At 49.7% G+C, this 16763-nt stretch overlaps 2 protein-coding genes across 5 annotated transcripts in view; one reads left to right on the forward strand and one right to left on the reverse strand.

The window, feature by feature from the left end:
• Nucleotides 1–3855: 3855 nt before the first annotated feature.
• TPGS2 (tubulin polyglutamylase complex subunit 2) lies at nucleotides 3856–13321 on the reverse strand. Of its 2 annotated transcripts, none has more exons than XM_072132839.1 (8): nucleotides 13183–13321; nucleotides 12833–12911; nucleotides 10526–10605; nucleotides 9613–9700; nucleotides 8450–8581; nucleotides 7422–7526; nucleotides 6945–7108; nucleotides 3856–4197 (listed from the first exon to the last, which is right to left on the reverse strand). In XM_072132839.1, the coding sequence occupies exons 2-8, from the start codon at nucleotides 12903–12905 to the stop codon at nucleotides 3991–3993; spliced, it is 849 nt and encodes a 282-aa protein (XP_071988940.1). In that variant the 5' UTR covers nucleotides 12906–12911; nucleotides 13183–13321; the 3' UTR covers nucleotides 3856–3990. The 2 variants fall into 2 exon arrangements, with proteins under 2 accessions (XP_071988940.1, XP_071988938.1); XM_072132837.1 differs by having other exon boundaries at nucleotides 12998–13321.
• Nucleotides 13322–13394: 73 nt separating this feature from the next.
• The window catches only part of KIAA1328 (KIAA1328 ortholog), an 82354-nt gene continuing 78985 nt past the window's right edge, over nucleotides 13395–16763 (forward strand). The window contains exons 1-2 of one of the 3 annotated variants that reach the window (XM_072132834.1): nucleotides 13395–13628; nucleotides 16205–16240. In XM_072132834.1, coding sequence (XP_071988935.1) covers nucleotides 13490–13628; nucleotides 16205–16240 — 175 coding nt within the window. In that variant the 5' untranslated portion in view covers nucleotides 13395–13489. Of the gene's footprint in view, nucleotides 13629–15367; nucleotides 15407–16204; nucleotides 16241–16763 lie in introns of those variants that run through there. The other 2 variants (XM_072132835.1, XM_072132836.1) reach the window with 2 other exon arrangements.

The raw sequence follows: 16763 nt of genomic DNA on the forward strand, positions 1-16763 counted from the left end.
GGAAACAATTTGGACACAATGGGGCAGATTTACTTACCAGGGCCATTCGCGATCCAGGGGCCCATTCTCTGCGCTGGATTCGGGTCCGATTTATTAAGGTAGTTCCTCTGACGTCCACCACGTGGCGCTGCTGCGCTGAAGAGCATCGGAACGTACTGGAATACACTGAGCCGGGCCGAGTGAAGGTAAGTGCAATTTTCGCGACACATTTTTTTTAAAAAAAAATGTGAGGTTTTTCCGACTTTTCATTCGGCCACGCCCCCCGATTTCCGTTGCGTGCATACCGGCGCTGATGCGCCACAATCCGAACACGTGCGCCAAAATCCCGAGGCAATTCAGGGAAAATCGGCGCAAATCGGAAATATTCGGGTAACACGTCGGGAAAATGCGAATCGGGCCCTTAGTAAATGACCCCCAATGTTTGCACTTTTAAACAGTCTGTTCCAGTTTACATATAAAAGAATGAAAAAAAAAACAGCAAAAAAACAAAACAAAATAACTCCCTCTATGTAAATACAATGTAACAGTGTTGTTTGAGTTTCCAGTATCTTGTCCTGGTCTTTATCACATCCCAGAACCCAGGAAAATTCAATCGGAAAATCTAAATATCTGGAATAGGGAAGATCATTATTGATACATTTGAAGATTCCATTATTGAAGGAAAGAATGTGAAATGTAACTTTTGTGCAGCAGCATTTCATTTTGCTGTTTTAAAAGATTTTTATGTTTACAGATACAATGACATAGTAGAATCTTCGAGGGGGTGTCCATCTAAGTTTATTTTTGCATTGAACATAAGATACAATAGATAACCCATCATACAACCCCATTGCTGGAATCCTACATCTCCACCTGTAGGTTTATAAATCCATTAGTGAATTTTCCCATAGGCAGGTATTGTGCCATATGGTCAAAAAAAAGATGGCACAAAACCATACGTGCGGTTTGTATCTATTGGCTGTTGAGATTGTACAGGTAAAACTGGGTAAAATTTACGAGGACTGGCACCTCAAACAGAAGCGGGGAGAGTATGGAGCGCTATTACTATATCTTGGACTGCAGACGTACCACATAAATCTGAATGGGGATCTGAAAAGGGAAGCACCTCATCACTGAATTATATGGTTTTACATATCGGTACATAAAAAAGTAAAAAAAAAATTAAAAATAAAATGCAAGGCAGTGTGTAAAAAACGCTGGTGCTTATGATCCGTTGATCTTGATAATTTGATCAGCAGAAAGTGTGACCGCCTCTAGAAATGCAGGCGTTGTTATATATCATATCTTGCATTATTAACACAATGGGGAAGATTTACTTATCCGGTCCTGTCGCGATCCCGCTGTGCGTTGTCCCATGAGGATTCGGGTCCAGCGCGATTCGCCAACATCGTGCATCCGAGTTCCTGCAGGTGTCGCTTCTGCTCCGAGGTCCGCCGGAGTTCACCTGCTTCTTCCTGGTGCATGTAAGTGCTTGATCTTGCGTCACATTTCCTTTTTTGTCCTCAAACCTCCGGCAGCAGAGTTGTACAGGAGAGCCACCAAATCTCTTATGGGAACATCTGAGAGACTAATTGGGGAAGATTTACTTACCCGGTCCAGTTGCGATCCAGCAGCGCGTTCTCAGACACTGATTCGGGTCGTGCCCCCGATATCCACTGGGTGTCGCTGCTGCGCTGAAGTCTGCCAGAGTTCACCTCCTCCGTCTCGGTGTATGTGAGTGATATTTTTGCAAGACTTTTTTCCGAATCCGTCGGGTTTTCCAACGGCCACGCCCCCGATTTCTGTGATGTGATAGCAACAATCCGATCACGTGCGCCAAAATCTTGGGGCAATTCTGTGCAAATCTGAAAAATTCAGGAAACCCAGCGGAAAAACGCGATTCGGACCTTTAGTAAATGTGGCCCATAAAGTTACATAGAAATGGGTTCTACAAGCTGCTGGTTTATTTGGGGGTGGGGGCACTTAGTTTTTCACACTAGTTTTGTAAGTAATTTTTTTGGCCCTCTAGATATAGACCAGATATGTAAACCATAGAATTCACGATGCTGTAGACGTTGGCTAAATTATAGCGAATTCTAAACTATTGCATATCCGATCAGATCCATGTGAAAGCCACAAGCCCCCCAGGATTACGGCAGCAGCAGTGACATAGGTGAGTGCGACCTACCTGCTCATGGGCATTACAATCCTCCAGGCACCCAGAATGTACGACCTGTATATTGTACAATGTCTATTGTCTCGTATGTGTATTTAATATAGAAATAACACAATCAGTGTTCGCCTTTTTGTCTTATTTCAGTTTTTATGTTGTTTATGTATCAGCATTTTGCCGTCTTCCAGCGTTTATCTGAGGATACTCATATTATTCTCCCACTTCAGATGCCCATATAGAACTATAGCAGCTGGTTCTAGTGTCATTGTAAAGATAAAGATCCAATTTTAACTAGGTTTTTAACTGCCTGGATCTCCAGGTCTATAGCGCACTCCCTCCAGCCTCTATAAGTGACTCATTTCGGACAAAATAGGATTCTTCTCAGCTCATTTACTTAGGAGTTTGGAAGCGATTAGGGGTGAGATTTTATATATTGAGGTTGTCCTTTGTGACATCACATGACCAGATATATAACGAGTTGTGCACCTGTGTGAGATGACATGACCAGATAAATAATGAGCCGTACGCCTGTGTGACATCACATGACCAGGGATATAATGAGCCGTGCGCCTGTGTGACATCACATGACCAGGGATATAATGAGCCGTGCACCTGTGTGACATCACATGACCAGGGATATAATGAGCCGTGCACCTGTGTGACCTCACATGACCAGGGATATAAGAGACGTGCACCTGGGTGACCTCACATGACCAGGGATATAATGAGCCGTGCACCTGTGTGACATCACATGACGGGGGATATAATGAGCCGTGCACCTGGGTGACCTCACATGACCAGGGATATAATGAGCCGTGCACCTGTGCGATATCACATATCCATGGATACAACAAGCCGTGCACCTGTGTGACATCACATGACCAGGGATACAATGAGCCGTGCACCCGAGTGACATCACATGACCAGGAATATAACCAGCTGTGCACCTGTGTGACATCACTTGACAATGGATATAAGAGATGTGCACCCGTGTGACATCACATGACCAGGGATATAACAAGCTGTGCACCTGTGTGACATCACATGACCAGGGATATAACGGGCAGTGCACCTGTGTGACATTACATGGACAGGCACCCGTTTAATTCCATAGGGAGTAAACAATGAAGCTTCCGATTGTAAACAAGCAGTGATCTAAAAAAAAAAAATAAAAAAAAAAACCAAGAGGAACGCATACAGAAAGTATTTTTTAAAAATTGCAGAACTTTTGATTACACAAACAATATACAATTTGATGCTTTTTTTTTTGCTCAGCTCAATGATGCGCACTCGTTATATCTCACATTCATGCAAAACACAATTCTTTATTTTGGCATCTCATTGCTCTAGAACAGTGGTGGCGAACCTATGGCACGGGTGCCAGAGGTGGCGCTCAGAGCCATTTCTGTGGGCACTCAGACCATCACTCCAGGAGAGAACTGCATTATCTTTAGAGGTTCTCATTCTGGACCCACTATTCTTCCTCAACAGAGAAGCCCTGGAGAGAAGTTATAATGAGAGTCTGAATTTGCCCTCCTTCTTTCAACTGTATTGGTGGCCTCCGGGGCCGATACGATTGACAGATGTGGAACAACAGGGAGCAATAAGTTACTGCTTAAAATGCCATGTTGGCACTTGATGGTAAATAAGTGGATTTTGGTTGTAGTTTGGGCACTCTGTCCCCAAAAGGTTCGCCATCACTGCTCTAGAATGTCATTCTGATACAATTTAAATATAAAATAAATAACAAAAACCATTTCCTCCAGTAATGACAATGTATGTACATGTATGAACACATAGGACCGGTGCTGCATACAGGGGGGCCGGGGGGGGGGGGGTCACTTCTTCGGGGCACCGGGCGGCTCTGGTCTCTTGGAGGTAGATGGGGGATTCTTCGGGGGTCCTGGCAGCTTCTTTTTTGTTACTGGGGTCTTGTTTTTGCCCTTGAAAATCTTGTTTGGGTCCAGTTTGTTAATGAAAGAGTCTGGGTCCTCAGAAAGCTGCAGGGGGCTGAAGGTGATGGGTTTGTACATGTTCATCCATTGCTGTAAGAAAGACTGAAGGTCAAGATAAGGGGAACGTCTCCTGCCTCTCCTTATATGTGATAGAGATCATCATAATCATACTGCACACAATCCACAGGCACACCAATCTACTGTAGAATAGTGAGTGCAGCTCTGGAGTACGATAGAGGATGTACAAATGTCATGTATGTACACAGGATGTAACTCAGGATCAGTACAGGATAAGTAATGTCATGTATGTACACAGTGACTGCACCAGCAGCAGAATAGTGAGTGCAGCTCTGGAGTATAATACAGGATGTAACTCAGGATCAGTACAGGATAAGTAATGTCATGTATGTACACAGTGACTGCACCAGCAGCAGAATAGTGAGTGCAGCTCTGGGGTATAATACAGGATGTAACTCAGGATCAGTACAGGATAAGTAATGTCATGTATGTACACAGTGACTGCACCAGCAGCAGAATAGTGAGTGCAGCTCTGGAGTATAATACAGGATGTAACTCAGGATCAGTACAGGATAAGTAATGTCATGTATGTACACAGTGACTGCACCAGCAGCAGAATAGTGAGTGTAGCTCTGGGGTATAATACAGGATATAACTCAGGATCAGTACAGGATAAGTAATGTCATGTATGTACACAGTGACTGCACCAGCAGCAGAATAGTGAGTGCAGCTCTGGGGTATAATACAGGATGTAACTCAGGATCAGTACAGGATAAGTAATGTCATGTATGTACACAGTGACTGCACCAGCAGCAGAATAGTGAGTGCAGCTCTGGGGTATAATACAGGATGTAACTCAGGATCAGTACAGGATAAGTAATGTCATGTATGTACACAGTGACTGCACCAGCAGCAGAATAGTGAGTGCAGCTCTGGAGTATAATACAGGATGTAACTCAGGATCAGTACAGGATAAGTAATGTCATGTATGTACACAGTGACTGCACCAGCAGCAGAATAGTGAGTGCAGCTCTGGAGTATAATACAGGATGTAACTCAGGATCAGTACAGGATAAGTAATGTCATGTATGTACACAGTGACTGCACCAGCAGCAGAATAGTGAGTGCAGCTCTGGGGTATAATACAGGATGTAACTCAGGATCAGTACAGGATAAGTAATGTCATGTATGTACACAGTGACTGCACCAGCAGCAGAATAGTGAGTGCAGCTCTGGAGTATAATACAGGATGTAACTCAGGATCAGTACAGGATAAGTAATGTCATGTATGTACACAGTGACTGCACCAGCAGCAGAATAGTGAGTGTAGCTCTGGGGTATAATACAGGATATAACTCAGGATCAGTACAGGATAAGTAATGTCATGTATGTACACAGTGACTGCACCAGCAGCAGAATAGTGAGTGCAGCTCTGGGGTATAATACAGGATATCACTCAGGATCAGTACAGGATAAGTAATGTCATGTATGTACACAGTGACTGCACCAGCAGCAGAATAGTGAGTGCAGCTCTGGGGTATAATACAGGATGCAGAACATATAGAATATACACTCACTGGCCACTTTATTAGGTCCACCATGCTATTAACGGGTTGGACTCCCTTTTGCCTTCAGAACTGCCTCAATTCTTCGTGGCATAGATACATAAGGTACACAAGGTGCTGGAAGCTCCTCAGAGATTTTGCTCCATATTGACATGATGGCATCACACAGTTGCCGCAGATTTGTCGGCTGCACATCCATGATGCGAATCTCCCGTTCCACCACATCCCAAAGATGCTCTATTGGATTGAGATCTGGTGACTGTGGAGCCATTTGTGTCCAGTGACCTCATTGTCATGTTCAAGAAACCAGTCTGAGATGATTCCAGCTTTATGACATGGCGCATTATCCTGCTGAAAGTAGCCATCAGATGTTACAGGGTACATTGTGCTCATAAAGGGATGGACATGGGCAGCAACAACACCATGACACCAGCACCACCAGCCTGAGCCGCTGATACAAGGCAGGATGGATCCATGACACCACCACCACCAGCCTGAGCCGCTGATACAAGGCAGGATGGATCCATGCTTTCATGTTGTTGACACCAAATTCTGACCCTACCATCCGAATGTCGCAGCAGAAATCGAGACTCATCAGACCAGGCAACGTTTTTCCAATTTTCTACTGTCCAATTTCGAGGAGCTTGTGCAAATTGTAGGCTCAGTTTCCTGTTCTTAGCTGAAAGGAGTGGCACCCGGTGTGGTCTTCTGCTGCTGTAGCCCATCTGCCTCAAAGTTGGACGTACTGTGCGTTCAGAGATGCTCTTCTGCCTGCCTTGGTTGTAACGGGTGGTGATTTGAGTCACTGTTGTCTTTCTATCAGCTCGAACCAGTCTGCCCATTCTCCTCTAACCTGTGGCATCAACAAGGCATTTCCGCCCACAGAACTGCCGCTCACTGGATGTTTTCTCTTTTTCGGACCATTCTCTGTAAACCCTAGAGATGGTTATGCGTGAAAATCCCAGTAGATCAGCAGTTTCTGAAATACTCAGACCAGCCCTTCTGGCACCAACAACCATGCCACGTTCACAGGCCACAAATCACCTTTCTTCCCCATACTGATGCTCGGTGTGAACTGCAGGAGATTGTCTTGACCATGTCTACATGCCTAAATGCACTGAGTTGCCGCCATGTGATTGGCTGATAAGAAATTAAGTGTTAACGAGCAGTTGGACAGGTGCACCTAATAAAGTGGCCGGTGAGTGTATATACAGTACATGGTAACTTGTCATTGATAATACTATGACCTCTGACCTTGGCCTGGGGGCTCAGTCCGTAGCTGGTGAAGGAGTACTGCCATTGCGGGAGCCCCAGGTGGCAGAGCAGGACCCGGTAATAAGCTGTGAATGTGTCTGTAAGGAAATGCCAGTAGAGCGCGCGGTCCAGGAACCAGATTGTAGGATCAGGAGTCGCCTCCCCTGGTGGAATAAAGGCAAATAAAGTTAGTACAGAGAACCAGCGCCACCATGTAATACAATGACATTACACAGGGAGGCGCTGGAGGAGACACGTGATCATGGACTACACAGGAGCACATGATGTACCCCCCCCCCTCCGCTCCTTTCGTGATTCCCTCCAGCAGCTCAGGTGTTACTGATGTTCCAGTCCAAACAGAATACAAACAGAACCCGGAGAACCGTCACAATGGACCCAGCAGCTCCTCGTCCTCCCTCCTCTGTGTAAAGACACAATACACCCAGTGGCGCCCCCTGTGGCTCGCCCACTCCTTACCCGGCTGGTGCTTCCTGTAGACCAGACACACCTTCCCGTTTCCATCACATGGGTCCAGCTCAAAGATCACGTTCCTGGAGTCAAAGTGCGGCTTATCCGGGAGGCCTTAAAGGGGAAATGAGGGAATTAAAGGGCTGAGAAGAGGGGGACACACCTGGAGGTGTTTAGGCAATATTTTGTGGGGTCTTGGTGATCAGTAATACAGCAGTGAGAGGACACCGAGTCCAGCTGCACTCCGGGAATATAACTCCACACATTACATCACATACAGGTCACTATGCGCAGCCCATCTGGTTATCCGCTATGGGACCGCTGGAGGCTGGTTCTGTACTTCAGACCCAATGAGACACTGGAGGATCCACATGACAATATGACTACTACTGCAACCAGAGAAGGGTTCAAGTGATCCCCATACTGATTAATGGTGGAAGGTACAGAAGTAAGAACCCTCAGACATGTTGTCTGAGGAGGAGTTGGACTATATACACTGTCCTCAGCTCCTCCTGCTCTATAACATGCTGCCTGCAGATAGGACACTATGTATAATCTGCTCAGCTCCTCCTGCTCTATAACATGCTGCCTGCAGATAGGACACTATGTACAATGTGCTCAGCTCCTCCTGCTCTATAACATGCTGCCTGCAGATAGGACACTATGTACAATGTGCTCAGCTCCTCCTGCTCTATAACATGCTGCCTGCAGATAGGACAATATGTATAATCTGCTCAGCTCCTCCTCCTCTATAACATGCTGCCTGCAGATAGGACAATATGTATAATCTGCTCAGCTCCTCCTGCTCTATAACATGCTGCCTGCAGATAGGACACTATGTATAATCTGCTCAGCTCCTCCTGGTCTATAACATGCAGCCTGCAGATAGGACACTATATACAATCTGCTCAGCTCCTCCTGCTCTATAACATGCTGCCTGCAGATAGGACATTATGTACAATCTGCTCAGCTCCTCCTGCTCTATAACATGCTGCCTGCAGACACGACGCTATGTACAATTGTGACAGTTTCCGTACCCTCCTCATCGGAGTCGTCTTCCAGGTCGGCCAGTGAGGGGGAGTTGGGCAGGGAGTAGGATGAGGAACCTTTCAGGTGAATCAGGTTGGAAATGCTATTGATGACCATGGAACCGACTGGGACCGGATTATCTGTGGGAGACACAAGGGAGAGGTATGAGGCGCCTGTACGTGGGTCCGCATGTGGTTCCCTATACTGTAACAACCACGTTATAGGAAATGACACGATATTCCAGACCCGTAGCCATTACTTTCACTTCGTGTATTGCCCCCAGATGTGGCGCTGAACTTCATACTATCTGCATCTGTAACTATACACGTCACTGCCCCGAGGTAATGAGCTTTTATGACAAAAACGTAACGGAAATGACCGCAGCAGCCGGACATATTTGGTATTTTTGGTGGCTAAATCAAAGTCATGTCTGGACACCCCCAATGCAGATCTTTACTCTTAAAGGGGTATTCCGGGAACATCACAGAATAGGGGGGCGATTGGTGGGGCCTCCATGGATCACAAATGGGCACGTTACACCCCAAATCATTAGAGCGACTTCATTTACCATCTATGGCTTAGATGGAAATATCGGCTGCGATGATTAGGGGGTACAGCGGACCCCGTCATCATGATCCATGGGTGACCCACTGCTCAGACCTCCAGCAACTAGAGAATGATCCCCAATCCTGTAGATGGGGTATAAACCAGTATAACTAACTATTATAAGTAACTCTTCCTCATCCCCCACAGCAGTGACCTGTATTGGCAGCCTCTGGGCGCTCATACGGTCCTTTGCATTGTGTGTATATACCCCGTCTACTGGACTGAGACTGGAAAATGCTACATGTGTAAGTTACTCCTTATTTCTCAGGGAATTCAGGTAAAAAACGCATCTGACAGAACTTCTGCACCTTTGTGATTGTTCCCAGGAGACACAATGAATTTTCTAAAAACTGTTATTGCCGGAGCTGCTGCAAGACATCAATAAGGGTCCTGTAAGAGGTATAGGGGGGCACAGGACCCTATTACACCTGCTGATAATTTTACTGTGTGATCGCGGCAGGACCTTAGTGTGGAACCTGATGACTTCTGAAAGGCAAATCTAAAATATTAGGCAGTGACACATCTCCTGCTGCGCCCTACATGAAAGGAAGGAGCGAGGACTCACCCTCCAGCTTCACACTCCAGGACATGTGGAAGCCGTCAGTCATAAGGTAGAAGTTCCTCAGATCTTCTGGTAATGTGCAGGAGTGTTTCTAGACAAGAAAATGGTGATTATTCCTCATTACAAGCAACAAGACACAACGTGACCTATAAGCAGCAGCTTATAGAATATAACATTTACATTCTCATGTTTACAGATATAAATCTACTGCTCTATAACATGCTTCCTGCAGATAGGACACTATGTACAATCTGCTCAGCTCCTCCTGCTCTATAACATGCTGCCTTCAGATAGGACACTATATACAATCTGCTCAGCTCCTCCTGCTCTATAACATGCTGCCTGCAGATAGGACACTATATACAATCTGCTCAGCTCCTCCTGCTCTATAACATGCTGCCTGCAGATAGGACACTATGTACAATCTGCTCAGCTCCTCCTGCTCTATAACATGCTGTCTGCAGATAGGACACTATGTACAATCTTCTCAGCTCCTCCTGCTCTATAACATACTGACTGCAGATAGGACACTATGTATAATCTGCTCAGCTCCTCCTGCTCTATAACATGCTGCCTGCAGATAGGACACTCTGTACAATCTGCTCAGCTCCTCCTGCTCTATAACATGCTGCCTGCAGATAGGACACTTTGTACAATCTGCTCATTTCTCTTGCTGCTGCTGTATATTATATACTGTAATAAGTGAATCTTCCCCTCCCTGTGAGATGCTGCTGCCCCCTGCTGGCTCTCTAGAACCTTCCAAGTCTCTGCAGACTAAAATATCATCTATTGAGAATCTCTTTTCTAAAAAAATGTGATTGCTCAGGGAATTCAGCTCCGAAGCCAGAAGACTTGTGACTGCAGCTCCGAGATACAGAATAACGTATAATAAAGTAAGTGCTGTGCAATCACTCACCTGCTCCCAGGAGACTAAGGCGCGACGCTCTGCAGGAGGCTTCTCCTCAATCTTCACCTCTGTCACCCCTGGAGACGACTCTGAGAAGTAAGAAGACAAAAGTTCAAAGCTGAAGCTCGACGATCCCCTGATGTATCTAATGTATCTAAGCTGCAATTGTAGAGGGATTTACAACACATACAGTCATGGCCAGAAGTTCTGAGAATGATACAAATGTTAATTGTTACAAAGTCTCCGGCATCAGGTTTTATAATGGTAATTTGCATATACTCCAGAATGTTATAAGGAGGGATCAGCTTAACAGCAATTAATTGCAAAGTCAATATTTGCCTAGAAAATGAACTTTTTCCCCCAAAACACATTTCCCCTTCATTGCAGGCGCCTTAGGCGGAGCAGCTGCCATGGTGTCAGTGATGTCTCCAGTAACACAGGTGCGGGGGCTGATGGGGACAGGGCTGGGGGACAATCTGTCAGGAGTAAGTAACAATCACACCCCTGGACACTTTACAAGGAGGCTGGTGCTTGGCATCATTGTTTCTCTTCTGTTACCCATGGTTATCTCTAAAGAAACACGTGCAGTCATCATTGCACTGCACAAAACTGGCCGAACAGGGAAGAGTATCGCAGCGAGAAAGATTGCACCTCAGTCACCGATCTATCGCATCATCAAGGAATCCAAGGAGAGAAGCTCCATTGTTACCAAAAAGGCTCCAGGAGCCCAAGAAGGAGCAGCAAGCGCCAGGAGCGTCTCTTACAAGTGTCTCAGCTTGGGGATGGGGCTCCCAGCATCGCAGAGCTCAGGAATGGCAGCAGCAGGTGTGAGGCATCTGCACGCACTGTGACACTGCGGAGACTCCTGGAGCAAGGCCTGGTGTCCAGGAGGGCAGCACAGAAGCCGCTTCTCTCCAGAAACCATCAGGGACAGACGGATAATTTGCAGGAGGTGCAGGGAGTGGACGCTGAGGACTGGGGGACAGACGGATATTCTGCAGGAGGTGCAGGGAGTGGACGCTGAGGACTGGGGGACAGACGGATATTCTGCAGGAGGTGCAGGGAGCGGACGCTGAGGACTGGGGGACAGACGGATATTCTGCAGGAGGTGCAGGGAGTGGACGCTGAGGACTGGGGGACAGACGGATATTCTGCAGGAGGTGCAGGGAGTGGACGCTGAGGACTGGGGGTCATTGTCTCTGATGATTCCCCTTTCCGATTGTTGGGAGAAGACAAGGTGAGCGATGCCCCCAGTCCTGTCTCCTGCACCTGTAAAGCTCCTGCAGCCATTCATGTGGGGGGGGGGGCGGCTTCTCAGCCAAGGGAATCGCCTAAATACGCCTCCATGAATAAAGAATGGAGCAGAATGTCCTCCAGGAGCCGCTTCTCCCAACCCTCCAGGAGCAGATGGTGATGAGCAGAGCCTCCTCCAGCATGATGGAGCACCGGCCATAAAGGGGAGAACTGAATGGTGCAGGGAACAGAACACAGAGATTCTGGGTCCATGGCTCCGGGAACAGAACACAGAGATTCTGGGTCCATGGCCCGGGAACAGAACACAGAGATTCTGGGTCCATGGCCCGGGAACAGAACACAGAGATTCTGGGTCCATGGCCCGGAAACTCCCCGGATCTTATCCCATTGAGAACTTGTGGTCAATCACCAAGAGACGGGGGACAAACAAAACCCAACACATTGTGACAGAATGCAGCAGTGATAGTGCAGGAATGGACGGCGATCAGTCAGGATCTGGTGCAGGAGGTGAGTGAGAGCTGCCGGGGAGAATTGCAGAGGTCCTGGAGAAGAAGGAGAGGTCCTGCAGATACTGACCCGCTGCAGTAACTCCTCCCACCTGACAATAAAAGCTTCTGTTCCCCATAATATGATTGCACTTGTATCTCTGTATGTGATAAACATCTGACAAACCAGAGGGCGACACATCATGTGACAAGCTGCTGTATCTAAGCCGCCATTACACATGTATCCCCCTGCACAGCGCTGCTGTATCTAAGCCGCCATTACACATGTATCCCCCTGCACAGCGCTGCTGTATCTAAGCCGCCATTACACATGTATCCCCCTGCACAGCGCTGCTGTATCTAAGCCGCCATTACACATGTATCCCCCTGCACAGCGCTGCTGTATCTAAGCCGCCATTACACATGTATCCCCCTGCACAGCGCTGCTGTATCTAAGCCGCCATTACACATGTATCCCCCTGCACAGCGCTGCTGTATCTAAGCCGCCATTACACATGTATCCCCCTGCACAGCGCTGCTGTATCTAAGCGCTGCGCCCCTCTCCCGCCCCTGGCACCCAGTATCCGGCTGATCCCCAGGGTGATCTTCTCAGTGTGCGCTGCCAGGACCTTCTCGCTCTTTTCTCCCATCTGGACCTAGAGAGAAGCAGAGAATTATCAGTAATGGAGGAATATCCCCAATTCCGATCCCCAAAAACCGAGAGGAGTCAGAAAATACAAACCCCTCTCTGTCTCTTGTCTTATAGGTGAAAAAAACAACAACTTTGTTTAGGGTCAAAAACCGCAGAACACTACCGCATAGTCTGAACACAGCCCTGGTGCCTGGAGCTCGTATTTCAAGACTTTTATTTAAGAGTCAGTGAATAACTCTCTGCATCAGAAATGTAAATAAAGGATGGTCCGGCACCTCATGGTCCGGTACGAGTCACCCGGCACCGCACAATGCGGCCTCCTCCGCTGTAACCAGGATACACAACCCTCTGCTGGAGGACCATGGGAAATGTAGTGTTCGCCCTGTCAGAGCTGACGGAGCATTGCATGCCGGATGTTGTAGTTTAGCGAGCTCTCTTTCTAGAGAAGATTATAACACAACGAACTACAACTCCCGAGAATCATTGCGCAGACAGCGAAACGTCGTTAACGTCTGAGTTCCTATTGCGATATGGGACAAAACTGTGAACCAATGGGAAAGAGTCTGGTTAGGACAGTACCCAATGAGGGCACTGGGATTGAGAAGGGTGTGGCTTGGAGCTGGTTGCTGGGGCGCCGGGGGTGGCGGGTGTTTGAAGATGGCGGATGTTGCTGGGGAAGGAGCTGCGGCGTATTGGAGCCAGGACGGTATCCTGCACCGGGGTGCGTGACCGGGGGAGACTGTATACTCTACCGGGAATGTGAGGGGGGGGGGAGACTGTATTCTCTACCGGGAATGTGAGGGGGGGGGAGACTGTATCCTCTACCGGGAATGTGAGGGGGGGGAGACTGTATCCTGCACCGGGAATGTGAGGGGGGAGACTGTATCCTGCACCGGGAATGTGAGGGGGGAGACTGTATCCTCTACCGGGAATGTGAGGGGGGGGAGACTGTATCCTCTACCGGGAATGTGAGGGGGGGGGGGAGACTGTATCCTCTACCGGGAATGTGAGGGGGGTGGGGGGGAGAGAGACTGTATCCTCTACCGGGAATGTGAGGGGGGTGGGGGGGAGAGAGACTGTATCCTCTACCGGGAATGTGAGGGGGGTGGGGGGGAGAGAGACTGTATCCTCTACCGGGAATGTGAGGGGGGTGGGGGGGAGAGAGACTGTATCCTCTACCGGGAATGTGAGGGGGGTGGGGGGGAGAGAGACTGTATCCTCTACCGGGAATGTGAGGGGGGTGGGGGGGAGAGAGACTGTATCCTCTACCGGGAATGTGAGGGGGGTGGGGGGGAGAGAGACTGTATCCTCTACCGGGAATGTGAGGGGGGTGGGGGGGAGAGAGACTGTATCCTCTACCGGGAATGTGAGGGGGGTGGGGGGGAGAGAGACTGTATCCTCTACCGGGAATGTGAGGGGGGTGGGGGGGAGAGAGACTGTATCCTCTACCGGGAATGTGAGGGGGGTGGGGGGGAGAGAGACTGTATCCTCTACCGGGAATGTGAGGGGGGTGGGGGGGAGAGAGACTGTATCCTCTACCGGGAATGTGAGGGGGGTGGGGGGGAGAGAGACTGTATCCTCTACCGGGAATGTGAGGGGGGTGGGGGGGAGAGAGACTGTATCCTCTACCGGGAATGTGAGGGGGGTGGGGGGGAGAGAGACTGTATCCTCTACCGGGAATGTGAGGGGGGTGGGGGGGAGAGAGACTGTATCCTCTACCGGGAATGTGAGGGGGGTGGGGGGGAGAGAGACTGTATCCTCTACCGGGAATGTGAGGGGGGTGGGGGGGAGAGAGACTGTATCCTCTACCGGGAATGTGAGGGGGGGGGAGACTGTATCCTCTACCGGGAATGTGAGGGGGGGGGGGGAGAGACTGTATCCTCTACCGGGAATGTGAGGGGGGGGGGGGGAGAGACTGTATCCTCTACCGGGAATGTGAGGGGGGGGGGGGAGACTGTATCCTCTACCGGGAATGTGAGGGGGGGGGAGACTGTATCCTCTACCGGGAATGTGAGGGGGGGGGGGGGAGACTGTATCCTCTACCGGGAATGTGAGGGGGGGGGGGGAGACTGTATCCTCTACCGGGAATGTGAGGGGGGGGGGGAGAGACTGTATCCTCTACCGGGAATGTGAGGGGGGGGGGAGAGACTGTATCCTCTACCGGGAATGTGAGGGGGGGGGGGGGGGGAGACTGTATCCTCTACCGGGAATGTGAGGGGGGGGGGGGGGGAGACTGTATCCTCTACCGGGAATGTGAGGGGGGAGACTGTATCCTCTACCGGGAATGTGAGGGGGGAGACTGTATCCTCTACCGGGAATGTGAGGGGGGAGACTGTATCCTCTACCGGGAATGTGAGGGGGGAGACTGTATCCTCTACCGGGAATGTGAGGGGGGAGACTGTATCCTCTACCGGGAATGTGAGGGGGGAGACTGTATCCTCTACCGGGAATGTGAGGGGGGAGACTGTATCCTCTACCGGGAATGTGAGGGGGGAGACTGTATCCTCTACCGGGAATGTGAGGGGGGTGGGGGGGAGAGACTGTATCCTCTACCGGGAATGTGAGGGGGGGGGAGAGACTGTATCCTCTACCGGGAATGTGAGGGGGGGGGAGAGACTGTATCCTCTACCGGGAATGTGAGGGGGGGGGGGGGAGAGACTGTATCCTCTACCGGGAATGTGAGGGGAGGGGGGAGACTGTATCCTCTACCGGGAATGTGAGGGGAGGGGGGAGACTGTATCCTCTACCGGGAATGTGAGGGGGGGGGAGAGAGACTGTATCCTCTACCGGGAATGTGAGGGGGGGGGGGAGACTGTATCCTCTACCGGGAATGTGAGGGGGGGGGGGAGACTGTATCCTCTACCGGGAATGTGAGGGGGGGGGAGACTGTATCCTCTACCGGGAATGTGAGGGGGGGGGGGGAGACTGTATCCTCTACCGGGAATGTGAGGGGGGGGGGGAGACTGTATCCTCTACCGGGAATGTGAGGGGGGGGGGGGAGACTGTATCCTCTACCGGGAATGTGAGGGGGGGGGGGAGAGACTGTATCCTCTACCGGGAATGTGAGGGGGGGGGGGGAGAGACTGTATCCTCTACCGGGAATGTGAGGGGGGGGGGGAGAGACTGTATCCTCTACCGGGAATGTGAGGGGGGGGGGGTATCCTGCACCGGGAATGTGAGGGGGGGGGGGGAGAGAGAGACTGCGCCCTCTACCGGGGAAGGTGACAGGTGCTGATTTCTATACATGAACACTTCTACTTTCTCCTACATTTTGGTTTTCCTTAATGTTTTTTGTAGATTCTGATGAGGAGCAGCTCGTGGTCTATGTCCCAGGTAAGTCCTGCCCCTCCTCCCCCCAGGGGCTGTAGATATGGCGGCGTCTCTCTGCAGACAGGTCCTGGATAGTGATGTCACTGCTTTGGTGTTCATTCAGGGGACGTGATCCTTCCCTATAGAGAGGGGACAAGTATCGGGATTGGGGATGGAGTCAGTGTCTCTTAGCGGGAGGGGGGGGGGGGCGGGGATGAGTCTCGGTTGCACCAGAGATGTTATTCGGGTATTTGGGATCTTGCGGACTTTGAGAACAGTGGATAATCTTCCATATTGGTTATTGTTTAATAGAATTGTTACTTTCCATATCGTCCCCCATGACGGCCCACCTGGAGGTTGACCCCTTGACCTCTGTAGGGACAGGAAGCAGAGAGGTTAAATTCCCCCCCCTTGCACTCACATACCAGTGTCTTCCTGTCCCTACACAGGGCAGGGAGTGGAGAGAACTCTCCCCGTCTCCTCCAGGGGGACAGTCAGGGGGGAGTATAGGTGCGGGACATGTCCCTACATCCTACCTGGTCCCGGG

This window comes from Engystomops pustulosus, chromosome 1, assembly GCF_040894005.1.
Source record: "Engystomops pustulosus chromosome 1, aEngPut4.maternal, whole genome shotgun sequence".
Lineage (NCBI taxonomy): Eukaryota > Metazoa > Chordata > Amphibia > Anura > Leptodactylidae > Engystomops > Engystomops pustulosus.